The following is a 16,949-nucleotide window of genomic DNA, read 5'->3' on the forward strand; positions in this document are numbered from 1 at the left end:
ACACACACACACACACACAAAAAGATTCATTCTGTATTTCTTGTCATTACACTAACAAGTCATAGTTTAACACACAGGCCAAAGGAGTTGTGGCCTAATAAAAGCCAGTTGTAGCCACATAATGACTTGGCAACCGTGTGAAACTGCTCCAGTCTGGACTGACACACCACATACTAAACGTACAGCGACATTACTTATAACAGTAGAATATAAACATCACATGTAAAACAGTATCTAAGAGCTGCAGCATTTTATCACAGTCAGCACGTTTACTGTTCATTGAATGTTTACTTTTGCCCACACTGACATCCCAGTACATCATATCTGATTGTCAGACAAACATACATGTATTAAGGTACTAGCTTCTATGAACTTGCTTGGGCCTACATTGTGACAATGCTGCCATCTGCTGGTTGGAAGTTTACACACGCACTGTTTGCTGCTCAGGTTGAGACAGATGGGGAGCATTTCCTGAGAGATCTGAGGAAAGATGTGCAGAAGAGCATCGGATTTGACGCCGTCATGCGTGTTCGCACCAGCACAGGTGAGGGAAAGTACACGACTTTCTATTTAGGGTTTAGTTGCCCAAGATTACCCTGCTATCATAAGGAGCGACCTCTCAGTTTTTGTGTCTGTCTTCAGGCTTCAGAGCCACAGACTTCTTTGGTGCCATCCATATGAACAACACCACAGATATAGAGATGGCAGCTGTGGACTGTGACAAAGCTGTGACTGTTGAGTTCAAGCACGACGACACGCTCAATGAGGAGAATGGAGCATTTCTCCAGGTACATGTTTTTCAAAATGATTTAAGAAATGTATTTAATTAACCCATTTAAGAAAAACAAATGCTGTCGCTGTCTGTCAGGAGTTAAATCCTGCATGTCTGATTCTAACCTCCTTTTCCCAGTGTGCCTTGCTGTACACCACCATAAATGGGCAGCGACGCCTGCGCATCCACAACCTCAGTCTAAACTGCAGCTCCCAGTTGTTGGAGTTGTACAAGAGCTGTGAGACCGACTCACTCATCAACTTCTTTGCCAAATCAGGTGATGGTCCTCCTGCATTTACCTTTACTGGGACGCATTCAAATACTCTTCTACACATAATTTTACATTGGCTGTTTAAGCAGAGCTTGTTACACAATAGCCATGTTCAGAAATGTCTTTCTGGAGGCAGTCATCCCATATATATGGGAGGGTAATGGAGTGTAAACATAGCCTGTGGCTATACTGCAGTGTCAGCCTGACCTTTGCTCAGTTTACTCCATGCATCACTTGATAAACTACACGTTGTACTGCTCACTGACTTATGAGTAAAAGAACAATGACCAGTAGAAATAAGAACCACATTTCAAATACAGTACAGATGACACAAAGCCTTTATCTACACAGCTGTACCACTAACCTTTTAAATGATCCTTACTCCCCTTCTTATGCTTAGCTGCCAGTTCAGCCCCTATGTATCGCTCCTCTCCCTCTCGTCTTTTAACCGACCTTATCTCATGCAGCTTACCGTGCCATATTGAACCAGCCTCTAAAGAATGTGAGGGAGATCCTGGTCAACCAGACAGCCCACATGTTGGCCTGCTACAGGAAGAACTGTGCCAGCCCTTCAGCTGCCAGCCAGGTCAGAAATGTGGTGAATTTAGGCTTTGATTTTGGTATACAAAGCACTCCTTGGTGATACAATACACTGGGTGTAAGAAATCTCTTAAAAAATAAATATTTCCATGCATATCCACATGTAGCTGATCCTGCCTGATGCCATGAAGGTGTTCCCAGTCTACATGAACAGCCTGATGAAAACGGCTCCCATGCTGGGCAGCACAGAGCTGTCCACAGACGACAGAGCCCATCAAAGGCTCTCGGTCATGGCTATGGGGGTGGAAGACACACAACTGCTGCTCTACCCACGCCTCCTCCCACTGGTAAGGGACAAACTCACACACAGTGTACAGCAGACTTTTTTCATGACACTCTCTTTTAAGCTACATTGTAGAGATAAATTCACTCATGCCCATTAGCCTGTAGCTCCTGTTGAGTCCAGACAGTTAGAGAGCAGTTTGGAATCTGACAGTTTTTAAGTTGAGCTCTAATAAACCTGTGTTTGTGTTTCTTTTTTAAAGCACAACATGGATGTTAGCAGTGACATTCTGCCTGCTCCGGTGCGCTGTTCAGAGGAACGCCTCACAGACTGTGGCATGTTCCTGCTGGAGAACGGCCACTCCATGTTCCTGTGGCTGGGCCAAGCGATCCCCCCAGACCTCATCCAGAGCATCTTCAATGTGCCCTCCCTTGCTCACCTGCAAGGAGACATGGTCAGAAATCACCAAACAGCATTCAGACCTCAACGTGTTTCTAAACAAAATGAAACTATTTGTAGAGAAGTTAGGAGAGATGTTCTTACCTCTGTGGTGCCTGTGAGCATTACATTCTGATGGTGAGAGACCATCTGGAGGTTTATATGGATTGGAGTTACAAGTCCACTTCAGAACTTGTCTAACGCACCATTTTATGAATCCTGTGATAAATCCAAAATGTACAGTAACTCTGAGAGATATTCATTTTTGTCCACATGTGTTTCTGATACATGTGGGAGGAGGCAGGGCAGGAACATGTCAAAGGAGGCAGGCAATAAACATTTTAAAGAAGACTCCTACCTTCATGAAATGTTAGATTTAAGTTACCCCAGCTTCATACATAAATCAGCGTGTCTTGCTTTCCATCCTTAAATCTCTTACAGCTCTAAGTATAAGAAAGACACTGAACCGGTGCCAGTGACCAGTATTTTAGATGTAACTAGACATTCTGTTTCAGTGTGCACTGCCGGAGCTGGACAACGTGCTGTCAAAGAAGGTCCGATCCATCATCAGTGGCCTGCTTGACAAGAGGCCCAACTCCATGAAGGTAAGAAATGTAAATCCAGGTACAGCATTCTCATCAGGCTTTTGTTGTTGTTGTTTTTTTATTTTGCTTTAAACAAAGTTAGCATTTCTTAATTTAAGAGGGAAAAGTACTCACTAGAAGAGAAAACATTTTATTTAGCTGCTGCAACTTGGCTGTTAGTGACCCGTCTCCCTCTAGTGGAGGTAGCATGTATACACATAAATAGCTCCACAACTGTTACTACAAACCTCAGGTCATGTTTACCATTTTACATATAATGGGACTGATCCAAATACAGTTTAATAATACAGTTAGTTCTCCTCAAAATGGAAGGACAAGCTACAAATGACTTGCTCAGTATGGGGGTTTATGAACTCCACTGGTACAGCTCCTATCTCTTGGGTGGCCCCACGCCACCAGCCAATGTGGTTGCATTGGAAGTTTGAACCACATGGAGTTTGTACATCAAAATGTTTGATGCATGGGCAGGTCAGACGCTTCTAGTTGGTGCATTTTACCTGAAAGCAGATTACACTTTGCTTACTTTCTATTTCTGCCATGCTTAGCTCCAAATCGTGAGGCAGAAGGACAAACCGGAGATGTTGTTCCGACAGTTCCTGGTGGAGGACAAAGGTTTATACAGCGGCGCCTCCTATATGGACTTCCTCTGCTATGTTCACCGAGAGATCAGGCAGCTGCTCACTTAATCCCCAGCGCCTGGTCTCGGTGTTCCCATCCAGGGCCTGGAAGAAACACAGCATCTAATGGACCATGCACCAATGTCACAGCATCAGTCTAAGTGGACTCCATTTGAATCCTATGGACAGTCCACAGCAAGAAACATGAACAGTTTTACAAAGACATGGGAGGGAACAAGGAGCCAGGGAGAGCCTTGAGAATCCATAGCTGCCTTTCCAACATGCATTTGTCATCCTTTAGTATACACACAATAAGCTGGAGGAGCGTCCGAGTAAATCCGGAGGGATGAAATGCACAGCACACCCAGCATTTCCCACGCAGACTGATGGACTGTGGAGGCTAGACTGCCATCGGTTTCTCAGGCTGAAATGCATTTTGGCATAAAGCCCATTGGCATATGCAATGCAGCAAACATCTCCGCTGTGTGTTCAATTTACTCAATTGATTAAAGCATCTTCTCATTTAATTTTGTTGATTTACAGGGTCTGGATAAGACAAGGAGTCACTTATGGGCCACATAATAGATATTCACTTTGAAACTCAGAGCTCACCACTGTTTGTTACTCTCCTATTAAGACTAAATATGTAAGAAGTCTTAGTAACTTGTTTTTAATTTCCATAAATGCTAAATAAATTTTATAATATTTAAACAACTTAGCTTTCCACATTTTAATTACACTTTGCTGTCGTAGTAGAAAATGTATCAAGATAAACATGTAAGCAGTGCGACCACAGCAGCAGGTTATTCATAGTCTAGAAGAAACAATGCCGGAAAAAAGCCACTGGTTTAATAGGATTGAGAATTGTTCCTATCATTTCACCGTGAGTAATTCAAAGCATTTGATTCACGCATGCCTCCACCAGAATTCAGATTCTTTGACCATTTATGGCTCAGAGTTTATCTCCAAAGTGCAGTGACGCAGAAAAGGTTTTGTTTTGAGCACAGCTGTTGCTCCACGAATGCAACAAGGACCAACTACTTTTCTAGTCAGCGTTAGTACTAAAATGGTTGTTAAAGGGATGCTTGTTTAAATTAGCAGTGAGAAAGAGGAGTGGACTGCTAATGATGCATCAGAGGGGAGCGGTTTAGGGACCAAATATTCAACTTTTCCCTCTGACGATCCTAAAAATCCAGCAAGGGAAAACCAAATGTTCCTGTCGGGGTGACTCATTTGGACATATACTAGCAAACGACCCCTAACAATGGAAAACGGTGTCGCAGACTTGTGCCACAATCAGACTTGTGCCAAAAGTGGACAATTGTTTAGCATTAACAGCATTAGTTGGATCATGAGTTTTTTTTTTTTTTTGTCTGCAGACTTTTGGTTTAAAGGGTTTTCACTGTTCAGACGCCCAGATTCAACAGTCTGGTTACACTTAGCTATAATCTGTAAACTTGTCTTTGATAATACAGTAGATAACATTTCAGTCATGGTCTTCAGCACAGTTCCAGCAGCGTACTGTGTTGGCTTGCTTGTTTTTATAGTGATAAATGCTTTTGTGTAACTCATTATTCATTTGATAAATATTGTGCAATCTTGTGTATGTGAGCCAACAACAAACGACTTCAAAACATTACCATCTGATTTAATAATAGTTATTTGTTTACGGTCTATTTCTATCTGTTTGGTTCGTATGCAAATGTATCTCAGGTAATTTGAGTACCTTAATATTTTAAGTTGGAAGATGTGAGTTTCAAATTAACTGGATGTTTTTGGAGTAAACTTATGGGAATTCATGTGCCATATACTTTTATTCCAAACACTAAAATAACCCCTTGTCTAATTAAATCCTTGACTCAGACTGTTTCTGTTGTGCCTTTACTGACTCTGAGATCTTGACAAATACAGGAAATGAATTCCTTAAGGATTAAATCAGGGGTTTTCGACTAATTGTGACCCAGGAACCACCATTCTGGTGAAAAACTAACCATTGTCGTGGTGTGGAAAGACCAGATGGGCACTATTTTAATCCTGAAAAACAACTTGGCTTATCTAAATACTATATATTTGCATGAATTTGATTACTTAACCAAGTAATACATGGAAATGCATTTACAAAAAGATTCCTACAGTAACACTACCTTATTGCAGACAGGGACCACCTGCAGTGCCTTTGCAGGCCACCAGGGGGCCCACTGGAATTAAATAACTGTGCCACTGTTTGACTAAACAAGCTAAAAAAGATGCAACTGTACATCAGCAAGGCACAATTAACTACAGTTACTTTAATACAAGGACCCTATCATAACTAAATAAATAAAATTAAATACACACAAAGCCTAAATCATGGCATGTGTCAACCTAGACTGTTTTCCCGTTTCATGTCAAGTCGATCCATGTAGCAAAAATGTCCGTGTGTTACTTACTCTCTTGCACCGTGAAGGGACGTCTTCACATCTGAATGATTCAAGCTTTTGTCAGATGATTAACTAACTGATCAACACAAAAAAACTCTCCTGTAGTTAGTTATTTAGAAAACTATCACGATGCATTTCAAGCTGACTAACAAGCACCATTAGAAGGTCTGTGCTGCAAAGCTGTAAGAGCTGCTGGTTAATAGTAGTGCTGTGTTATTTAATCCAGCAGTCATGTGTTATATTATACCAATTGTTTTTAACATTGTCTTGAAAGAAATTTGTTTTTTAACTAAACTGATGGCTGACCGACATGTGATTGGTGTGTTTGTCACTGACTTCCCAGTAATACAGTGTCACACAAAGAACATGATCAACTGTCAAAAGCTGCAGTAGGAATATTCACCAAACAACCAATATTTAATAGAAGTCAAACATCTGGCTGACATGATGAATACCTTTACTCAACAAAGGAAACACATCAGACTGAAACAGTAACTTGCATGCTTGTCCAGACACTTCTCCCAGACATCCAGTAGTTTCAAACGAGCAAGCCAGTAAACAAGACCCAGCATGCCTTGTTCAGTGCCAGGCACAGCAGGAGCCAATCAGGCTGAACAGGTGTGGGCAGCTGGACTGTAGAGGAGCAGGAAGGGGCTCAGCGGACAACAATCAGCCAAACTCCACTTATTAAAAACAGTGAACTAAATGAAGAATTTGAAAGAAATTCACCCAAGAGCGAATTTTCATTTTAATACTGTACACCTGACAATCTTTTGTAAAGTGACCATAATACCATATAAATCATCTCAAACACTGCTCTTAGTGTAAACTCCTAAACAGTGCTTTAAAATCTAAATAAAAACATTTACAGGGAATTATACATACATAGGGTTAAATGAAATACACTGAAAGCAGCATTTCTTTTATGACAAAAGTTATCGTCTAACACTAAACTCCTAGTAAATAGAGCTACCTGTGTGCTTCTGTAGACAAACCATTGGTGCTATGGTCTGATTCTGACATCAATACAATCCTTGTGTTGTCTGGTTCTAGTTGGCAAGTAAACATGAACAAAGTTTCCCATAAGGTTCTTATCTATCATTTTATCTGTAGTATATACACTTTAAAATGGTACAATGTACTGTATGTTCTTTTTTTTTTCTAAATGCTTCCTTCAGAGGGCAAAAGGAACAACACAATGGTTAACTACAGCGGGGCAGGAACACTCTGGAATCGAGAGCCAGTGTGGAATGTAAAAACAGACACGAATGTGAAGTTAGGTCAAACATTTTGCACCACTTTTTATTTATTTATTTATTTTCTGGTGCTGTAAAAAGTCACAGTGGTTTCACTTGGCAGTAAATAAAACAAGCCGAGACTGCGACAGAGACAGAAGAATCCTGTCTGAACCCTTTCAAAAGAAATCTCTTTCCCCCCACTGTGTTCATAATTTCAGAGACTAACACAGTTTGCAGAACTTGGTGCTCGGTAAATACAAAGACACTCCAGATGGTGGAAGTCAGCCTTCACAATTCAACCATAGCTGCAAAAAACTACACACTTTTCTCTCCTTTTTTTTTTTCAAATGTTGGTTTCATTTTTCTCCGACTTGTTCAAGAACAAGTTTAAAAGGCAGCTAATTCCAGAGTGTTCACACCACACTGCCCACTCTTACTTGTGGCCCAGAGTAATGAACAATATTTTATCTATGGTCAAAAGTCTGCATAGCACACTGTACACAGTATGAGTCCAAGTCAGTTAGTGGACCGTGCTAAAGATGATGATCTCTTCCGAAGCCTCTGCAGCCAACCAACAGTTAAAGAACGTTTTCAAAGAGGTGCATTGATCGCATGATGTTTTCGTCCTGCGGACAAGAAGAAATAAGTTGACAAAATGGCAGCGTGGCGGCAGCAATGACAGCAGATGTCTCGGTGTGTCCTGCTTACATTTTGGCAGCAGTCGATGAACTCGTCTATGGTTACCACTCCGTCTTTGTTCTTATCCATCTTCTGTTAGACACAGACAGAAGGGACGATAAAAAAGAAACAATGCTGAAGCCTGTGCACTGTGACTGACAAACACAGGAGTGCGAATGCTGCCGATGACACACTTGCCTGAAAGAATACTTCTACGTGCTGACGAGGCGTCTCCTCTTTGAGGACGGGGTATGTGCATTTCCCCATCATGTCATAGATGGCCTTCATGATGTCTAGCATTTCCTGTGACACACAGAAAAGGGTCACATCTCCCAGATGCCAAAACAAAAAAATCCCATCCCTCACTCACCCTACATGGTAAGCCATGCAGATCATTTAGGCTTTTATGTGCTGAGGTTCTGAGATATCGACTGCAGAGATTGCTGCTGCAAACCCATTATAACGGAGGTGAATGGAATTTCATTTGAGGTGTTCAACAGAGTGAAAAATGACATCTGAAAAACAGAGAGAAACAAAGTCCCTGTTACTTTGGATACTCCCACACCTCGCCTCACACCTTCTACAGAAAGAAATATTCTCCAGGAAAACGAGACTCAGTGAGGTTGGTGGCTTCTCCAGAGCAGCAGACACACTGCTGCTGAATAGTGTACGTCTCTCTGGAGGTCATTCCCTCAGTCCATTACTTCCATAGCTCGACAACTCTTTGATGAATTGCAGAGGAAGGATCCTAATGACTCCTGAGTTTTCCCGTAGCATCACCATGAGGTTGAGATTTTTGGGTTTTAGTGAGATTTCTCGCTAACTATTGGATGGATTACATCAAAGTTGGTACAGACATTCGTGTGCCCCTCAGGATTATATGCATCAACTTTGGTGGCTGAATGTTCACTGTCACATCACAATTTTAAATTGCCCAGTATTTTGGCCTGTGACCATTGACATATAGGCCAAGAAACTCAGCTGTACTTTGTGTTCAGTACAAATTAGCAAATGTTAGCATCCTAACCTAATGAACTAAGATGGTAAACATTATATATAATGTATGCAAAAAAAAATATTTAGAATTATAAAACACATACAGCTTCATAAATCTGCCTACAGTGCTATAGACTGTCTTGTTAAAATGCCTTTTTAGATGAAATGGCTCCATGAGAGAAGGGAAAAATCTCAGATATTCTTATCTTCTACTTGGGCAAACTCACTGCAGGACACTGGTTATTTCTAATGTGGCTGAAGCCTCTAACAAACCTTGTCCTGGTATCAGTATTCCATATAAAAAGGTGGATATTGGGGTATTTAGTGATGCTCTCATGACCTTTCACTCTCAGCAGTGTTTAAAGGCACATACCTCTTTAGTGATATATCCGTCTTTATTGATATCATAAAGGTTGAACGCCCAGTTGAGTTTTTCCTGCACTGTGCCTCGCAGAAGGATAGAAAGGCCCATAACAAAATCCTGCAGTGGCAACAAGAAGCAAGGAGATTTGTAAAAAGTGTACACATTTAAAACCTAACCAGCAAGAAGACAGTGCAGGCCAATTCAATAAGCAAAAACAATATTCACCATGCACGTGTAATGCATGAGGGATTTCAGCTGATTTCATGCATCAACATTTTTGTAAGGACATTATTAATTAGAGGCAGATGATAAAACAGCAATAACCTTATTATTCAAGTTATTAGCTGACTGAGTCTGCTCTCAGGGAATCCTCACTCTTTAGCACATTAGTCAGTAAAGCTTTGGTTTGGAGTAATGACAGCTGTTCTGACCTAATAAGCAAATAAATGTCCTTCATAAATATTCATCACATGTTGACCTGACTAGACTAAATAAAGTTTTTGGGGGTTGCTTACATAATCCTCCAGTACAATGCTTTAGGGGCCAGTTGAAAAATGTGAGTGTTAGCTGGACTTCTGTAGCAGTTTGTTATATTGGACGTAGGAATGGTAGGAATGGTAGGAATGGGAACCCCAACACCACACACACACACACACACACACACACACATCTGGCTGCGTGTGAAATATGAAAATAATCTGCTCACCTCAAAACTCACAGAGCCATTGTGATCTGTGTCGAATGCATTGAACAGGAAATGCGCATATGTTGAAGCATCTATGAAGAGAACAAGCACTGATCTAATTACAACTCAGTCCACACCAACAAGAAAATGGTTCAAAGTAACATTTAGTAGTTTTTCTGCACAACTTCAAAGACTTTAAATACAGTTCCTTCATGATGAAAGAGAAGAACAATATGCTGAGGTTTGGGGAGTTTTCTGAATGTTTCCTGTGTGGATGGCCATTATATTTACTGGCCTGCCTTCTCTCAGAACAGATATCAAAGCCACCTAATGTGTTCTCTCTTGTTCCTTGAGTTGAATCTTTGCATAATGATGACAGTCAACAGTGAGCAATGTTCAGCTGCATTCAGCAGTACAAACTACTTTCTCCCTCTCACTGTTCCTGCATTTTATTTGATGGAAGTTTTCCTTAAAGCACTCTGGACTGAGAGCAATTTTTGTAAACATGAGTGGTAGACCGACACAGGGGAGGTGAGAGGCAGCGTGACACAAGCTGTACAAACCTCCTTGTGGGAAGAACTGTGAGTAGATGTCTTTGAAAGTGTCTTCGTTGACGATTCCACTGGGACATTCCTGCAAGGAAACAAATGCACAGTACATTCAGCAGCTCGGTTAAAGCCTCCTACTTTATTAAAGTCCCTACCTGAAATCTGAGTTTAAGATGTGACAGTCATGCTCAAATATACTGTACGTGAAAATGGACTTTTCAGTGTGGAAGGACAACTCTGGGGCCTCGCAACTAAACCTTTGAAATGAACAATATTTGCAAATGCAAGTGGCCATTTGAGGCCGCCGCTTGGTCGAGCACACTGTGACATCACTGCTGTGTTATTAAAGGGGCAGCAGACCTGGGGATTTTCAACACACAACGCAGCACTGCTTTTCAGACTGGTGTTCAGTTGCATTTAGAATAATGACATTTAAATTTTTGGTCACAGCTTCTTAGACAGTATGTAACAGATAAAGACTCCTGTTCAGTTTAGTGGTATTTAAAATCTTTAGGGCCATTTAGGGTCACCCACTAGTGCATATATGGCAGTATTCAGTGGAAAAGAGGGAATACTCTTACATAATGCCTCATAGAAGAACACTTTTGCTTCTTTCAAAAATAAAGAGTCATGGAGGGTGACCTTGAGCAGAGCAACATGGTAATAAAGGCAGGTATTTTTCCTGCTTGGTGAGCGGCTGCACACCGCACACCCTGACAGGATATTAAATTTAGAAACAGAGGAAATGTTTCACCTATATAGACAATTTCCAGACCAGGAGGCACGAGTTTCTCTGGGTCTTCTATACAGGATGATACACCACGGCCGTAGTGAAGGGTGAAGATAAGGTAAATGAACACCTCTCTACAGTTTTAACAGAAGGTGAAACAGCTAGAAAATAAAGAAATGGTGAAAATGTACATTTCAGCTTCTGCAGCTACTGACACCTTTGTCTGAAAGTCTCCAATTTGGTTTCAAATTTATTAGTTTTTAATTAAACTTAGGTCAAGTTCTCAGGGTTAATGGGACACGAGAGAGAGACAGTTTCCTCAGCCTGAGGGATAAAATATGAAGCACGGGGCACACTGGGTTTCCTAATTCCTGTGTCCATGTCAGATCAGGTACTTATCCCCACATATGTGGGGGTGAGGAAATAAAAATAAAACCTTGCTTCAAACAGGCTCCTTTTGTTTCAGGCTAAGAGAATTGTCCACATAAATCCTGTGATGCTCTTCTTCTATTGTCTCACAGGCACAGAGTCTTTGAGGCTGTGGAGTGTGCGATGCTGTTTACACTGGACCTTGGTATGGATCCAAATGAGGCAGCATGAGGAAACTCACTCTCTACAGTGTACAGGTTAAGTCGCATAAGAACTATATTGGCAGTACCTGCTGTTGAATGCCTGATTTTTCTATGTGTGGGTATATTATTGTGAAAATCCAGGTGTAGATTTATTTAAAAGAGATACTTGCTTTCTTGTTATGAGTTAGATGAGAACACTGACACCACTCTCATGTCTGCATGCCAGAGCTGCTGCCGGAAGACGGTTATAGGAAATGCCATGTAATGAAGGACTTAAAGTGAAGAGAGCGGGATTTTTAAAACATGTACTGTCACTTCACTTGTAGAGTCTGTGCACGCCTGTGTCCGTCTGTCCGCAGGCAGGCAATTACTGCTGCCAACACTAACACACTGATTAAGTGGGTCAGTGATACTGTATATAAACAGCTGTGTTCCAATTTAGCTTCTTGCAAAGTCGTCCTGACAAATCTGAAGAAAAGCTAAAGGTCAGTGGCGCCCGAGTCTCACACTCACCTGTCCCCGTTTTATCATCTTTTCAGCCTCACGACGATGCTGGCGAGAGATTCGGTTTTTTCAGTTGAGGACGAAGCCAGTATGTACAGTAGCTACCCCACATGACACAGTGCCACTGCTATTCAGTTTAAAGGTCAGTGAAATAGTTTGGCTATACTCTCTTGATAACTGCCTCAAGGTTCCATCAGGACAAACTTTGATGCTGCTGGAGCAAAAGTCAGGACATCATTCACACACTGTTCTTTACATAAGTCAGCAATGTCGAACTCTTGGGTAGAATGTGTCCCCCTGCATCAGGGAAGCACTGCTAGATGGATAAATCCAATAAAGAAATCAAATCATCCACACAGGATATTTTAACATTTAAGAATTTGAGTTAAGCATTTTTGAAACGTGCTAAAACTTTTCTTTTTTTACTCTCAGTAATTCTCTCATTCCTAACTCAACCCCAGCATTTTTTAACATGCAAGGTTATGACAAACGTGAACACACATTCATTTATTTTCCATAGCTGATGTCACGTTTTTAGTATTATGTATTTGTTTATTGGCCTCTAAATCAAAACTGCGATAATGGGCAAAGAGCAGAGGCAGTAATCCATGTGAAACTGGGAACTGTGGTGCTACGTTTCCACTTGCCATTGGATGTTGTTCCATGTTGCACATTTTTCATTGCCAATCACATCAGATGGAGTGAGAGGGCGAGAAAAAGTATTTGTATTCATTCCATACATTTTTACAATGAGCTCATCCATGATAATAAAATCACAAATACAATCTGTGAAATGCAAAAGCCAGCCAGGCATGAAATTCCTCTCTGTGACTTGTGAAGTGATGCAGCAATAAACAGTGTGGGGAATGAAATAAACCTGTGAACAGGAGCATCAATGTTGATGAAATAGAAACCGTAAGATCTTAATCTGATGCTTGAGGTGATGCCGAGACTGTCAGCTGTGAAAGCCCAGCAGATTTAATGTGAGGACGCGATGGCATTGTTGTGTCACTTCCTGTTGCCTGGGGTCAAGGGGATTTATGAAACAATGGATTGTCTCACACCTTTAAAGTGGCCTTTGTTCAAATTCCACCTCAAAAATGAAGACTCACAGCCCAAAGAGTGGTTTTGGTCCCTGCAGGACATATTGTTGGATCTAAGACACCCACCTGGAAGAGGATGACTCATAAAGTTTGTTTCTAAGACAAACAACTTCATGCTGCTTGAAACCCTGACTGCCAAGGACAAGGGGCCACATTTCTCACTGAGAGAACCATGCCAGCTTCTATTAGTCTGGCTGGCCTTAAAATCTCACCTTTATTCTGCTGGGGCAAGACAGAGATGAGCTGTTTGACCCTGGATGTTTAAAAAAAAAGAGGGACAAAAGCTATTTAGTACCTGTGCTTTAAGTGACTCTCTCTGTCCAATCTGTCTGAAGATGGGAATACATTTTAAGAATTCAGTCTTATAATTGATTTCCTAGAAATCCACCATCTAGTTGTTGAGGCATTAGACACAGAGCTCTTTTACTGGATAAAGTGAAAATACTGCACTACAGGAAAAGTCAAGCCATCACCAACGGTATGAATGATTGTGCAATATTTCACTGCAGTTGATTGAACAGTCAAGATATTTCGAGCTGGGCCAAAGTGTTGGACCAACCAGCTCAAATAAATGAAAATGCAAAAATGCTGAATCTGCAAAGTAAAAACATCTACAAACATGCAATATTGTCTCTTTCAGCATTACAGGAAGTCAGCCAGAGTGTGCAGCACAAATTGAAGGCCTCATTAGTACACTTCTTACTGCTTACTCTGTCTCAAGTGGACGTGGACTAATGGGAAGGCTTTGCAGGGACTCGACTGGGGCACAGAGCAGGTTCCACAGCCAAGTGAAGCTCCTTGGGAATTCCACTATCACAGATTCTTGCCACCCTCCTCTCTTTCATTGCCAGACAATTTGGGTGGAGTTAATTCTGGGTCATCTCATTACGCCTCACACCAGAGGTGACTATGAAGTGAGGTGGATTTATATGGGCTGCTCTCGAGGACTTTGACCTGGATTGTGCTTCACACACATCCACAGTGTCGTTGAGCCATGACCTAATTATCTCTGGCACAGTGACCGATGTAGAGAAAGGTCAACTTTCAGCTGGAAGTGACAACACTTGTGAAAGATGCAGATGATTCAGCAAAATAGCATTCATTGGATGCCTGACTATTATTTCATAGCTACTATATGAGCAGAGTGGATGCTGGACAGTGATGAGAACTAGAAGGAAGTGGAGTTGTTTGAGGAGACTCGTGTAAGAACACCTTTGGCAAATACTGAAGGTTGTAAAGGAATAAATCAAACCAAATCAAAGAAACACCTGGTTTTTTGATGTTTGAGAGAGAGCGACAGAGAGAGACACACATCCAGGAGAGAGCAAAGCCCACTGTGCTGTACTTTATCTATGGGGCTCATGCTGCACGCTGGCCTCGTCACTTACAGTCTTGAAGCCGCGGTAAAGGATCTGTAGCTCCTTGCGGGAAAAACGAGTCTGGGCTTCAAGCTGCTCCAGGCCCTCGGGGCGATGGCGGACTGCAGACAGTTCAAGCTCATCTTCAACGCTGTCTGGAGAGGAGGAGGCAGAGGGTCAGATGTGAGCTGATGCTTATAACGAGTCTTTGCAAATTAGCATTTCTGATGCTACAATCTGAGACATCCCCATTCCACTTCCAAACATCACCTACAGCTAAGCAAACATTCTAGGACGTTTTCAGCTCCATTCAAACAGCACATTTTGGCAGGACATGGCCACAAATTCTAGGTAACCTTCTCCTTAATAAAGAAAATCCAGTGGATTAACTTTGAAGCCTTTTCTCTCCTCGTTATATCAGGTCATTTCATTTGCAAATGCTGCTTCACAGAACCAAACAAAAATCTGAACGGCATCTTTTTCCCCTACACAATACAACAATACAATAGCAGAGGTAATTAGTTTTGCTGAGGCCACAGAACGTCCTTGTGGCAGGGAGCCTCTTCATGAAGTAGGGCAGTGAACCCAGTGAATCCTTTTAATGGGTCTGTAATGATGGCAGATGCTGTCTGGGCCCCGTCACCGACTGCACCGTCCTCCTAACACAGCGTTCGACTTGTCTTGTTGGTGCCGGGCTCCTCGTGTATGTGAAGTGTGACACGGTGTCTAAATGCCTCATTAGCTCTGAGGGTCTTATTGTGGTCCACAGCCAAAAGGCCACATCTTCTAAGAGGCCACAATTTACCTGCTGCCGTGGAGCTGATGCACTGCATTTGTAGGTGATGTTGGCTGATATAAGGAAATAAAACACTGTTTGATCTCAGACTTTGTTCTCATCTGGGTTTTGTCACTTCTGTCCTTGAGTCACATACTTACAGTTGTGTAACAAGTAGTTTCACATTCATTTGCCTTGTTTAACTTGTATACAATACAACAGAATGTGTGTTCACTAAATTGATGCCATGAAAACATTCTGTAGCATTAACAAATATATTATTTGTACATGAAAAACAGTTTTTTTTTAAGCTGTGACTACTTTCATGAAGGGAATTAAAACATTTTAACAGATGGAAAAAAATGGACAAACATTCTAATCTTGGTGTAAATCCAAATCATTTCATAAATTCAACAAACATCTGTTTTACTTCTACAACTGCAAGAGCAAGATGTTGTATGTGAAATGTAAAAGAGGACTTCTACAGATGCTGGAGGTGAAATACTGCTGGTGCAGTCGTGTGATTAAATGCTATAATAACTTTATGCCCCCATACCAAGAAACACTACAGAATGAAAAAACACATTACGAAAACAAAACAATCATCACAGAGAGAAAGAGAAAGTACAAGAGTTGTGGAAGAGCCACTTGCTTTGATTACAGGAGGACGGCTTTTTGGCTGTGGAGCATGGAAAGAGCCTCAGGAGCCGAGCTCTCACCCCGCGCTTGTGGTCAGTCTGAGGGTAACCTGGGAAATGCAGCATCAGGTTTCACCATTACCCAGGTAGCTAATAGCCTCAGCACGTGCTAGGAAACCAAACATGCAAACCTAAGGGCGCATTAAAGGTCATACAGACATAAGCTGCCTCTCACACTGAGTTCTTCAGGACAACAACACTGTATTTTTCATTGTATTAAGTTCAAAGCTGCACAAGGCAGCGGGGGTGACTTCTTGGATGTGACTAGCTGAAAATAAGTAAACTTAACAAGCACAATACCCTGAACACAAGCACACAAACACACACAACTGGACTGGACACAACATGAACGGCAACATCTTTACAAAGGCAGAGCAGTGTTTTGAGCTAAATGCTAATGATAGCATGATAACGAGATCACCAAAGTCGATAGGATTCACACTCTGGGGGGGGGGGGGGTGGAGGTTGGCTATGAATGTCTATACAAAGCTTTATGGCAATATCTAACAGTTTTTGAGACATCTCCAGCTGGAATTATTGGTGACAGTTCCACCCACAAAGGCCTGCTGCTACATATAATACACTTTGGTTATACATAAATAAAGGTCTGGATTTAATTCACAGAACAACAACCCTCAGTGCAATACCTTAGATATATACAAAGATATATTTACATCTGGAAAACTGCATCAAAACTGTGTGCATATATATTTCTATATACTTCATTTTCCAGTGATGTGCGGTGAGGTTGACA

General features: G+C 41.5%; 2 protein-coding genes across 15 annotated transcripts in view; one reads left to right on the plus strand and one right to left on the minus strand.

Annotated features, from left to right (window-relative positions):
• The window catches only part of sec24d (SEC24 homolog D, COPII coat complex component), a 19,407-nt gene extending 14,596 nt beyond the window's left edge, over nt 1-4,811 (plus strand). The window contains exons 16-23 of the mRNA XM_020611443.1: nt 448-544; nt 643-788; nt 911-1,049; nt 1,511-1,629; nt 1,751-1,930; nt 2,129-2,320; nt 2,820-2,909; nt 3,455-4,811. Of these exons, the coding sequence (XP_020467099.1) occupies nt 448-544; nt 643-788; nt 911-1,049; nt 1,511-1,629; nt 1,751-1,930; nt 2,129-2,320; nt 2,820-2,909; nt 3,455-3,595 (1,104 nt within the window). The 3' untranslated portion in view covers nt 3,596-4,811. The remainder of the gene's footprint in view (nt 1-447; nt 545-642; nt 789-910; nt 1,050-1,510; nt 1,630-1,750; nt 1,931-2,128; nt 2,321-2,819; nt 2,910-3,454) is intronic.
• Nucleotides 4,812-6,654: 1,843 nt separating this feature from the next.
• The window catches only part of kcnip4a (potassium voltage-gated channel interacting protein 4a), a 124,082-nt gene continuing 113,787 nt past the window's right edge, over nt 6,655-16,949 (minus strand). For 10 of the 14 annotated variants that reach the window (XM_020611402.1, XM_020611396.1, XM_020611394.1 and 7 more), the window contains 7 exons: nt 14,753-14,877; nt 10,471-10,540; nt 9,929-9,999; nt 9,232-9,339; nt 8,061-8,165; nt 7,893-7,955; nt 6,655-7,810 (listed from right to left, as the gene is read on the minus strand). In XM_020611402.1, the coding sequence (XP_020467058.1) occupies nt 7,763-7,810; nt 7,893-7,955; nt 8,061-8,165; nt 9,232-9,339; nt 9,929-9,999; nt 10,471-10,540; nt 14,753-14,877 (590 nt within the window). In that variant the 3' untranslated portion in view covers nt 6,655-7,762. Of the gene's footprint in view, nt 7,811-7,892; nt 7,956-8,060; nt 8,378-9,231; nt 9,340-9,928; nt 10,000-10,470; nt 10,541-14,752; nt 14,878-15,527; nt 15,834-16,149; nt 16,626-16,949 lie in introns of those variants that run through there. The other 4 variants (XM_020611398.1, XM_020611407.1, XM_020611406.1 and 1 more) reach the window with 4 other exon arrangements.

The sequence above is a fragment of the Monopterus albus genome, unplaced genomic scaffold (genome assembly GCF_001952655.1).
Source record: "Monopterus albus unplaced genomic scaffold, M_albus_1.0 scaffold113.1, whole genome shotgun sequence".
Taxonomy (NCBI): Eukaryota; Metazoa; Chordata; class Actinopteri; order Synbranchiformes; family Synbranchidae; genus Monopterus; species Monopterus albus.